At 35.1% G+C, this 12,608-nt stretch overlaps 1 protein-coding gene across 1 annotated transcript; it reads left to right on the top strand.

The window, feature by feature from the left end:
• Positions 1–9,914, top strand: LOC128171427 (uncharacterized). Its single transcript, XM_052837225.1, has 3 exons — positions 1–458; positions 8,145–8,282; positions 8,857–9,914. The coding sequence occupies exons 1-3, from the start codon at positions 365–367 to the stop codon at positions 8,958–8,960; spliced, it is 336 nt and encodes a 111-aa protein (XP_052693185.1). The 5' UTR covers positions 1–364; the 3' UTR covers positions 8,961–9,914.
• Positions 9,915–12,608: the final 2,694 nt, after the last annotated feature.

Raw genomic sequence — 12,608 nt, 5'->3', positions numbered from 1 at the left:
TTCCGGTAGAGTACGGGACAGGAGAATCTCGCGGGATTTACAACTCTCCGGATCATACAGGTCACCGGGAAATTTACAGCTTCCGCTAAAAAGCCCCGCACCGATCCGACACAGGTGATCCCCGGGTCGTAAATTCCTGCCTTTCAAGGCTCTATATAAATTCCGGAACGGGTTTATTCGGTTTAAAATCTCAAGAACACTCTCCGAAATAGCATTGTAAACATTGTCCTATTTCTTTATTAGAAAATATCGGAATTAGCGTCAGCCACTGAAAGCTATAGTCAATACAGGTATAAGAACACAGGAAGTGTTCTTCTGTCGCGGAAGGAGGAAAAGTGAAATTTGAAAAATTGGACTCTACAATATGCATTCTTTTATTAACAGTATCCAGCTCCGATTTGTTCTGCTTCTTTACGTCATGTCAGTGTCAGCATCAGGATCTATCCTAGATTACAGGGGTGAGTTATGTTTACAGGGGTTAGTTATGTTTACAGGGGTGAGTTATGTTTACAGGGGTAAGTTATGATTACATGGATAATTCAGGCTTACAAGGGTGAGTTATGATTACAGGGGTTAGTTATGATTACAAGGATAATTTAGGATTACAAGGGTGAGTTATGATTATAGGGGTTAGTTATGATTACAAGGATAATTTAGGATTTCTGTTTTTTAACACCTGGTCTTATAGCGTGACGCCCGCTCTGTTTTTTTAATATTTTCATATCAAAAAATCTACGAAAAAAAAATTATAAACCCGTTTTAATGATGAAACATTTTAAAACTCCTTTTTCGTAGAAATAGATTTCCTGGATTGTCACGCAGCAATAATTCGCCGTAAACATATTAACAGGAAACCTATACATTTAATCCAACAACATGCTATTTTTGACTTTCAAATTTTTCAATACTGTTAACCAAAAAAATATACGTTTTGAAAATTTTTCGCAAGGTAAAAGTTTTAAAATCCCGAGGAGGATTCGAACTCCTGACTTACAGGTTCGTAGTGAACTCTCCTCTTCACTGAGCAACACTGTTATATGACAATTTTCGGAAGGAAACTATTTATACAATTACACTTGATTTTATTGTTAAGGTGGAATAACACATTATCACAAAATGGCAAACCGCTGATCGAAACAACATTTCGTTTTATAAAAAGGATTTTATGGACTGAAACATGTAACTTACTATATAGCCGAGTGGATAAAGTGTTGGACTTGTGATCCGTACATTCCGAGTTCGAAAACCGCAGGGGCTTTTGTTGTTACTTATTACTGGAATTATTATTTTAGATATTCATTTTTTTTTATCCCCAAACTGCAGATTGTTCGCTTATTTGACAAATGTACAGTTTACATATCATTATATATTTCATTATCAAAATGATTCCTGTTAATTTGGGTGACGTTTTCAAGGTGTGTTATTCCACCTTAACGCCGATAAATAGTCACGGCATATAGGTGTCTATTACCGTCCTAGGTACTGACATAATCCTGGAGTCAAGGCATGCAAATCCCCTCGGTTCTGTTTGATGCAACGCTAGAATAAGATAGTACCCAATACCAGAGAGAGTACCCAAGATCAAAGAAAGTACCCAATACCAAAGATAGTACCCAATATCAAAATACCAAAATATCAAAATAGTACCCAATATTAAAGATAGTACCCACTATCAAAGATAATGATAGAATTGAAACGAAAGAAAATGTTTTTTAAAAAATATTCGTAAAAATTAAGGAGATCCATGTAAAATTAATCCTAATATGTGAAGCGAAAATTTGCACTTTCTGTAAGAAGCACCATTGATAGCGCATTTTGTAATATTATATTTTAAATAGCGCATCAGTATTTCTATTAAGGTCAGACGACATGTTCCTCGAGAATCCTTTTTGTATCTCCTCGTAATGAAGAGTTCCAATAAAAAATATTAATTTTATAATTACTTTTAAAATGATTAAATTTACTTGGATTTGGTTATATATCTAGATGGCCGAGTGGTTAGAACCGTGGCCGCTCTCTGCTAGAAGCGTATAGGTTCTAGAGGTCGTGAGTTCAAAGCCCCGCCCCGGCAGAGATATAGTTATAATTTTGTGAGTTTCGCTATGCTGTAGGTGCATTTATTTTTATATCAGCAATTCAAGTGTATTTTCAAGAAGATTATATAGGAAATTGCATACTCTAGTATTTTGCAGAAATGCCTGGTAAGGTACCCTAATTTTTTTGCAAGAAAGCTCGTCAAGGTAGTAATAAACCATTAACAAATTCCTGGAAAAAGTTATCTAAAATTGAGGAATGTGTCGTCTGACCTTAAATTTGCATTCTTTGACTTGTTTTGACCACTCAGCGCTATCTAATCATTAATTAAATGAAATTTTGGATTGCTGTTAAAAATCAGCAGATGACCTTTGACCTTTATGACGGTAAATGCGTCATCCGAGAAACAATTTACTTGAATGTCATATATCCGAAACGTAATTTATTCAAAATATTCTTCAACGGCGGATTGTTCAATTGGGAATTTACTAATCGATAAAATTGAAATAAATATCAGACGTGATTATATATTACTGTAAATGTCCACCGTTTCGTTTAACAGTTGGTAAAATATCATATTCCAGTGAATGGATAAAAACCAATTTTGAAATTATAATTATTTTTCTCAACTCGGTATATCGTCAAGTGTAGTGAATAATAAAAATCAGAACCAATTACAAACGGTGTGTGATCGCCTATACCTGCCTCATAGTACCTTTAGTATTCTTAGATATTCATGTAGTTTATTCGGGGACCTGTTACATGTATCTATCATGAGTTTTCAGCGTGGACTGTCTGTCAACCTAATCTAGCTTGCTTCCGGTGATGTTATCTTTATCATTTATCTGTCGTTCCATTCATCATCAGTTCTCCGCCTTTCTTTCTATTCTTAAGCATTTAATTCTTCACATTTGTCTCTATTCTCTATCATTTATCCGCCATTGATATTATTAATTATCTGTGTTCCATCCTTCTCTCTATCCAACATCATCGGTCCGCCATTCTCTCTTTCCTATATCATTTCTCCGCCATTCTCTCTATTAATTATCAGTGTTCCATCCTTCTTTTTATCCTTCACCATTAACCCGTCTTTCTCTCTATTCTACATAATCAATTCGCCCTTCTCTCTATCCTATATCACCTATCCGCCCTCCTTCCCCTGTGACGATATTCTCGTGTTTGCTCCTGTCGACCCAAGGTGAGAAATAATGAAGCGTTTAAGTTCATAATCAATGGTTTATTCTAATCTAAATGGCGATCTATTCCGGTAATAACCTGCCTCTCAGTCTATTTATGTCTCCAAGGCCATCTCTCTTTCTGTATTTCTCTCTGTCCGTTCCTCTTTCTTTTTCTATCTCTCATCATTTTTTTTAAATTAAGAATCAATTTACTTCCAATCAATTCAATACTATTTATTTATGTTAGACTTCTAAAACTACCTCCCTTTAATATTGCATCATCTTTGAGGAGCAAGTATAGTACATATTATTTCCTTCAGTCTATATTTTGTATATTTGGAACCAAAGTTAGGAAGAAAAAGTAACAAAAAGGTTCAAACACACTGCAACAAAATCTCTCTCTCTCTCTCTCTCTCTCTCTCTCTCTCTCTCTCTCTCTTTTCCTTCTTCAAGACACGTTAGATATGTTGATTGCTACCATAAATCATTATAACAATTACCGGAAGGTCAACTTCTTCGACTGTCGTAAATACTTTAAATTTTACGACATCTTAATTGCGTCTTATATCGATTCTGCGCAATGAGACTGTACAACATATTGGAGAAACTCCTTTTTATGGTTGTGACGTGATCATGGTAAACACATTTTTATACGTCACAGATACCAAGGAACATGCAATCGAAAAAATCCCCAGAAGCCGATGTTAGCATGTTAATTTGTTAGGTCCGTGAGATGTAACTCGATATTGTGACAAATTATCAATGTTTAGTTCGACTTTAGTAATCTTCGTTTGACGTTCCTATCACATATAATAACGCTTTTTGGCAACACAGAGCGTGCTACATTGTGGGAACAAAAATAACCACCAGATCTACATGTACCTTAAGATTATCTAAAAAATGATTTCGCAAGCTAGGAAAGATATTTTTATAAGATTAAATCCAGAAAATTCAGCATCATAGTTTGGGTGTTTTATCCTTTATCTTAATACAGAACTCTTCTTTGTAAGGAGATAAATATGGTCTTGTAATGGTTACCGCCATTTAGCCCTCTTAAGCCATATTGTACGGATCTAAGTCATTTAACCGTTAAAGTTAGAACTGTTTTATCCGTTACACCTTTATTTTAGCCTCATAGTCGACTATTTAGCGATACTGTGCCGCTTCAGTGTGAATTGGAAGGCGGCGATTAACGTCCGCTTTAATTTTCCTAAACCAAGTGATCGGTGATTTACGTTCCTTGTCACAGAAAAATCACTTACTCAGGGGAATCTGTTACAAATCATTCCACTTTAATTGTTTCTACTCATTCATCTAGGAGAGGTTAGGTATTTATGCAGTTTTAATATATTCCCAAAACAAAGTACCATATAAAGCCCATCTACCAGGTTCGGTATTCCGGTAAAGCTTTCCAAAAGTTGAACAGAGAAACATAATATAATTTATGATCTCTCGGGTATGTTTTAGTGATTGGTGACATATTTCCCTTTATAAGAGTGATTATCAGTATTTCCATTAGAAGTGTTCATCAGCGCCTAGTGAAATTGCTATATTAATGTAAATACAGTGTATTGAAAAAGGGGTCACCTGAAAAAGGCTGAATAAAGCACTATTTCGTGTAATCTAACAAAGCACTTTCAAGATAAGTATGTAATTTTAATCAAATACTAGATTTTGACTCGTGCTTGCACGGGTTGATAGAGCAAATGATATCGGGCATTTATGAAATAGATACATCGACACACCGTATATTGTTTACATTTGCATAACCAAACTTTAAGCCTACAATAATGATATTAATTTCACTACACTCTGCTGAGTTGGAATAATGTAACTGTGTCTGACAAAAGGCCTTCGCCACAGTTAAAATGCCTCCTATATACCCGTAGTGTAGCAGAAAATTGCATAAACGACTCAAAACGATCTTGGAGAAAATTAATAAAGTTGCATTGAAAATAACCGTCAAATTGTTCATAACAAATTATTTTAAAGCTGTTTATACCTTTCTTCGAAAAGTCTAACCTTGTCGTCTTGATCCGTAGTGCGTTTGATCTAGTAGCCCGAAATAATGTATCTGTGTCTTAACCGAGTGATTGTCTTCGAGAGATCAGTTTACGTTCAAGAATAACAATTAACAAAACTAGATGCTTGATGTCTTGGAAATAAATTAATCATCTCCAATATAACGCTGATAGCTTTCAAGAAAACATAAAGAAGACGCAGACTATAAACCGAAGGGAGTAGCCTGGCTATGATTATGATATGTCACAAACCGGAAGTTGGTGATCAAGATAATTCGGCCTCCATTTTCTTTTGTCCATATGCTTAAAGCTTTGATGTCAGACTTATATCAAAGTGATACATAAATCATCAAGAGGTTCCGTTACTTATCAGAGATGAGAGGGGTCTGTATATATTGATACGCATTTCATCAAGTAGTTCCGAATGCTATTTCACCAAATCAATGTCTATAGGCTCATAACACAGGCTTGCAGTTTTTATACATCTTGATGAAAGCGTTTTTTACTACAAACTTTTAAACGATCAAGTGTTTTAAAAACTTGAAGCATGTGTTTACCTTGTTAAAAAAAATAGAATAACAATCAAAGTTTATCGATGTCCATAATTGTGTTTTATCTATATACATTGTACATGCTATTGTATAAAAAGTGTTTTATATAGCAATTTGTTCCATAGAGATAAATGTCATACATGTGTTTGCTTCAAAAGATCCAAAATGTAAATAGGTTGCTGATGTATTTTATGTTTTCTTCGTGAAATAATACAAATAGAATTTTATATTTTGCAGAAATAAATAAACATGTTAATGGGACTGGGTGGTCAAGAAATCAACAATTAGGTCACCCTAACGTTTTAGGTACGATTTGTTAAGCAAATTAGATTTAAATAAAGACAAATTTGATAATTTTTAGCCTGAAATATTAAGTTTTTCCCTATATCTTTAACGGAATCCGTCTTATAAAGGAAGAAAATACAGTCAAAAAATGGCCAGAAAACTTGAAGAATTGTTTCAGAGGTTTCATGGAAGAAAAACCAAGCATTACGTAATTATTAAAATTAAAAGGACATTATCTATAGATAATGTTCACATGTTAGAATAACGAGAATTTCAAAGATACAGCACTGGAAAGTATGTTGATTGAACAAGATGGCGGTCATACGAATCTACCGCCAAAATCTAGTTTTTCTTGATCATCCCGACGTTTTTTATTTTTATTCTAAGGTACAAAATACAAACGTCCGGAAGATACGGACCTAAACTCCTTTAAAAGGGTTAAACAAGTTTATTCTAAAACTATTTGTTGGAATCTGTAAATATCCTGAGCATTGCTACTCTCCGTTTCCAGTAAATTTGATAGGGAGAAAAGTAAATGTGCTAATGGTTAAATCGTCTTGTAATAAAATATATCAATACAACACAAACAATGGTTTAATGTACTCATTATATAGCCGAGTGATAGACGTTAAACATTGTTTGATGCAATGGATGTACTTGTAGTTAAACAATCAAGAGGTTCTCAGGGTCTTGAATATTTTGTGTTATAGTCATTAATGTCTTGAATATTTTGTGTTATAGTCATTAATGTCTTGAATATTTTGTGTTACAGTCATTAATGTCTTGAATATTTTGTGTTATAATCATTAATGTCTTGAATATTTTGTGTTATAATCATTAATGTCTTGAATATTTTGTGTTATAATCATTAATGTCTTGAATATTTTGTGTTATAGTCATTCATGTCTTGAATATTTTGTGTTATAGTCATTCATGTCTTGAATATTTTGTGTTATAATCATTAATGTCTTGAATATTTTGTATAATTATAATCATTCATGTCTTGAATATTTTGTGTTATAGTCATTCATGTCTTGAATATTTTGTGTTATAGTCATTCATGTCTTGAATATTTTGTGTTATAGTCATTCATGTCTTGAATATTTTGTGTTATAGTCATTCATGTCTTGAATATTTTGTGTTTTAGTCATTCATGTCTTGAATATTTTGTGTTATAGTCATTCATGTCTTGAATATTTTGTGTTATAGTTATTCATGTCTTGAATATTTTGTGTTATAGTCATTCATGTCTTGAATATTTTGTGTTATAGTCATTCATGTCTTGAATATTTTGTGTTTTAGTCATTAATGTCCTGAATATTTTGTGTTTTAGTCATTCATGCTTCGAAACCATCATTATGAAAAGACGATGGCAAGGAAAAGTTAAACCAAAAAAAACATACATCTGATCAACTAGCGAATTAATTAATGTTCAAACTTGATCGTAAACCCTTCCAAACACACAAATGTCGTACACCGTACACCTATCAGAAGTATATCATGTATACGTTTCATTTAATCATTCTTATCTTTATTTAATCTTTAGAAATATCTCTCTCTCTCTCTCTCTCTCTCTCTCTCTCTCTCTCTCTCTCTCTCTCTCTCTCTCTCTTAATCCCCTAATATTCACTGTATGCTACCCCACATCAAGAGTTTTAATCTTAGAAATGAAATGGCTCCAAGGTTGGTTGAGCAATCGATTGCGCATGTTCAGATCCGGGTAAGCTGTGTATCTTGAACAAACAGACCGAGCCGAGAAAATCCCAGTCTGACTGTACTCGTCAATGAAATCACTGTAAGCGATAGATTTATTGTCAGCCAAATCAATCTAATCGATAGATTTAGTCTGTTTAGGAGCTCGATGTTACGAATTTGGTCCGATTATTTAATTTAAACCAACATCAGCCTCAGTATTTGAATGTCATAAATTGCTGAACACAAAAATAACGTTTGTTGTAGTCCTGGCACTAGAGGAGCGCCGACATTTAGACACATAAAAAAGAGTGTCGCTTGACAGAGATTGTATAATGCAGGTCAATGCCCGATGTTTGAGTTCTTTTGATATTTTTTTTCAGATTTGGTCAACAACGATCCTGATTCAAGTCCACAATCCAAATCCGCTTTCCTACAGAGATTCATACGGCGCTTGCGCAGTGATGACCTTGACACCGACCTCAACCTTCGAACTTTAGTACCACGTGACTATAGCTCAGGTAAAAAATATTTAATAAGGACGTCATAATAATGCATAACGTTACATACAGACACGGAGCATTGTATTTGAAAGGGGAGGGGACAGGCTCATCCCCCAAAAAAAACTTGACACGCAAAAAAAAAAAGGAAAATGTTACTTTCCCAAATCCTGAAAATCTTAATCGGGGGGCAATTATTATTTTTAATTCAATTTCACTGCTTATTTCCTTGATTTTAATTCATATAAATGGGGGGGGGGGGGACTCTTTGATAATTAAATTTTTTATGTTATTTAAGAAAAGTCTTTGCCCCCCCCCCCCCCCCCCCACGATGCTATGTGCATGAAATATTCAAGAACAGCGGTATCACATAAGGGGTTGTACAAAATTACCATCTGGGGAATGTTTTATTGGAATGAAATATTACGCTTGAAATTATTGTTCTCATTTCTATAGGTGTAAAATAATGCAATGGACTGATCCTTTAGCTTTATAGAACGTGTTTTGGCCGAAAATCGACGTCTTTTCTGTATGTTTATCATTTAGACACTGTTTCTCTTGTCTCATGCTTTTCTGTTTTGTTTTTTAATTTTAGGCCGATTTGAAGGAACTTCCGTGAAAAGGGATTATGGGATCAATCCGCCATTCCACGAACTATGCCGTATGATGAACATGCCCTATTGCTCTTACCGAAGCTAACGTCATTGTGACGTCACCCATGACCTTTTAACGTTGCTGTGATACCGTATAGAAAGCCACTGGACAAAGATTTGACATAAATCAATTTTATCAACAGCATAAAGTACAGGAAGTCAGTGGTGTCACTCAACACCAGGGACATTTTGTCAGACATCCATATTTGTTCAAACGGTGAATTTATTCACAGCGCACAATAGGAACACTAACATAATATTACTTCAAAAAATAAATTTTTAATGTTTTTTATGATTGTTTTATAATTCATAAAGGTTTGCAAATGTAAGAAAATAGGAAAGCGTACAGAAGATGGAAACAAACTAACTGCATGCATGACTTGTTAAGTTTATTTCTAGAAATAGAAAAAAAGTATACATGGTTGCAGATCGAATATCAAAGTGCAGAGAATGAGGAGCAATTTATGTGTGACGGCAATACTGGACTACGTCACCTGTCAAAATCAACCTATATTTTGTTAGTTCTTGCTCAATGGCCACACCTTGTCCCCAAAATGACATGCATTATAATATTTTTTTCTTCAGAGAAGAATCACGATGTATGAATCTCGTGCAATCGGGACTACTCGGGCCTTTTCGGTGGAGCTCGGAAAACACATCAAACGTACTGAATACTCGGATGTTAGAATTTTATGCAAATTGGAGTCGCATCCCATCAATTTAAGACATAGCTTAAGACACTTAAATATCTTTTCCGTGGTAGCTTTTATAACTGTTTTACATTGATGTGGCTCACATATATCAGCAGATTATAATTTCCCTCTTAATTAGATCAGAGTTTATGAAAATGGAATTGTCCTGGAAGCATACGTTATACCTTCCCAGTGTTTTCCGCGCCGCTAACCCGAAAGGCCCAAGAATTTAGTATTGAAATCGAATGCTGTTACATTATAACTCAAAAGAAATAAAAAGGGATTGGCTCGTGTTAAATTCTTTTTTCTTCAACATTAAAAGAATAGAGCGACACAAGTGTATAGCTGTTTAAGTTATTACTAAATAATCCTTCGGTTTTCTGTGGTTTCCCGTTTCATGTGCGCACCCCATTCGATTTTCCGCTGATCACGTGAGGGTATATAACCTGAGAAAATCAGTAGGACCGGGGAGTCTGTGTTTGACGGCCGAAACATCAACACGCAGAAGCCAAGACGACAACAGAGGTTAGTAGGCTTCACCCGTCTGTAGTCTTAGGTGCCTGAAATACATGTAGGCTTAACCCGCCAATAGTCTTAGCTGCCGGAAATAGGCTTCCGAGGCTGTAGGTAAAGGTGTATATTTCAATAAATCAATTCACAGATTGGATTGCTGATTGTAGTTAGAAGGCTGCAGTCCCGGGACGACGCATGCGCTCCTGTCTCCTAGCAGCGCATGCGCTATTGGCATTCAAAGTGTTTGTGCCACAGGGAACCGGAGGAAAATTATTGTACATCTATACTACTATATTAAAATAACAGACTCCAATTTTTGCATGGGCTTTAATAACGATAAATCGGAAGAGTACTGTCTTTGTTTTATATATTTTTTAACATCATTGGTACTTGAAGATTACCAATTTGTCTTAATTTTTTCTCAATTAAGCTTCGCTGATTAATAATCAACGAAGATTCCTCAAAAGATCCCGGAATTCATCTGGATTTTTCGGATTTTACAACTTTGCGCGTGCGCAATACATTCACGCTAACGGGATCTTTAGTAATAAACTCAGAAACAATACACATACGTGTACATTTTCATTGGAAACTTGCTTTGTATTCTGTCAGAGAAATTATAAAATAACAATTATACATATCAACTTAGTACTTACTTTTGTCTTCGTGATGGCAAAAACATATTTGATTCCATGCCAAAAAATTCACATTGTATTTCTTAAGAGAGTGAAGATAGAATGTTTTATCGTTAAAATGATAAATGAATGCGTTCCGTGTATTGTGTGTGAAGCAAAGAAAATACGTGTACGTTGGTGAAAAAAGGTGTTGAATTCTTCGATTATATGGATCAACATATTAGATGATAGGTATTTACAGTCTAAAAAAGGTTTATTATGATAAATTTGACTGTTATTTTCGATGCAACTTCAATTTTCTGTTACATCACGGGTAAAGGGGAGGCATTCTAACTTTTCCAAGACACAATTAGATTATTCTAACTAAGGAAAGTGTAGTGAAATTGATAGCATCATTGTACGGTTATGGCTTTGTTATGTAGATGTCAACAATACGGTGTGTCGATGTATCTATTTCGTAAATGTCCGATATGCAATGTCAACCCGTGCACGCACGAGTCAAAGTCTAGTATTTCTAAATTAAAATCGGTGATTGAGAAATTGTTTATTAAACTAGAGACGAGCTCGTTGCAAGCAACGATTAGGTTTTCCGTCGTAGCTGCGTCATACTTGTGACGTATTACAAAAATTGATAGCTGACCATAGTACAATATTAGATGTGTAAACACTGAGAAACAAAGTATTATATTTCTGTGACCGCGTAGATTTACGGTGATAGAGAATTCGTCTGGATCTGCATCGGTCGTGTGCAGTACGAACCGGGTGATGGAATGTTGGCGTAAAGTGAATAAGGTAAAAGGTTGGGGCGCGCTGTGGGCCGTAAGCTAAAACGAAGGGTAGGTTTGCCGTATTCCCGTAGGTCCACCAGTATACAGTTCCAGATAAATAAACAGGCAATTGATGCAGGATTCCACATTATTGGACGAGACTCAACGATGGCAACATTATAACAATTTAACAGACAGACATGTTACAAACAAGTCGGATATGGCCAGAAGTGGCCTCCGGACTCAAGACTCTGGGAGAGTCGGACTGGCCGGGGCTGGCCGCCGTATTCCAGACTGCGCATTGACAATTGTACATAACTATTTATAAGAATCTTAACAATGAGTATAAATTGACAGGTAATGATATAAGTAAGCTGAGTGAGAGGTTCGCAGATATAAAATAATTAAATAAACTCAATGAGTCTTTGATGTCCAAGAAATGAAAATCTGATAATTGCACAATGTTGTTTTAAGAGATTAACAGTCATTGAGACATGACACTCTGTCTCTTTGAAATCACATATAAAGTCTGAAAAGTGTCAATCACTAAATTAAAAAGTACTATGTAAGAAATAAACTGTGAGAAAAAATTACGAAACAGATGTTGAATTTTACAAGTAAAGTAAAAAAAAATTATAATTAAACAGTGCATTTTGCACGATGATACTACATGTTTATAAGCAAATACAAATCTTAACACGTTGTGTTTAGTTTGATTCGCAGCATTTTATTCACAGAGTGGGACTGTGGTTATGACCGGTACGAAGGTAAAAAGACCATTGGCAAACGTTTTACACGCATTTTTATCGAACGCAAGCGCCAATGAATATTTTAGTATATATGCGGAGATCCTGGAAATTTTACAAGGGGTTTTGAAGAATAATTTTGTATTTCGAGGAGGGGGAACATGCGCGGATCAGAAAATTTTTCCGGGGTGGGGGTTGAAAAGTCAGACGGTTATTTGAGTTTGCCAAGGGATGTCCGAGGCATATTTGGTAAGTTTATAATGTACACGTAATTGAAAGAAATTTCGCGGGGGGGGGGGGGGGCGCTTGAACCCTTCCCCTTCTAGATCCGCGCACGGAGA

The sequence above is a fragment of the Crassostrea angulata genome, chromosome 2, assembly GCF_025612915.1.
Source record: "Crassostrea angulata isolate pt1a10 chromosome 2, ASM2561291v2, whole genome shotgun sequence".
Classification (NCBI taxonomy): domain Eukaryota; kingdom Metazoa; phylum Mollusca; class Bivalvia; order Ostreida; family Ostreidae; genus Magallana; species Magallana angulata.
Note: the sequence above shows the minus strand (reverse complement) of the source record. Positions and strands in the feature narration are given on the sequence as shown.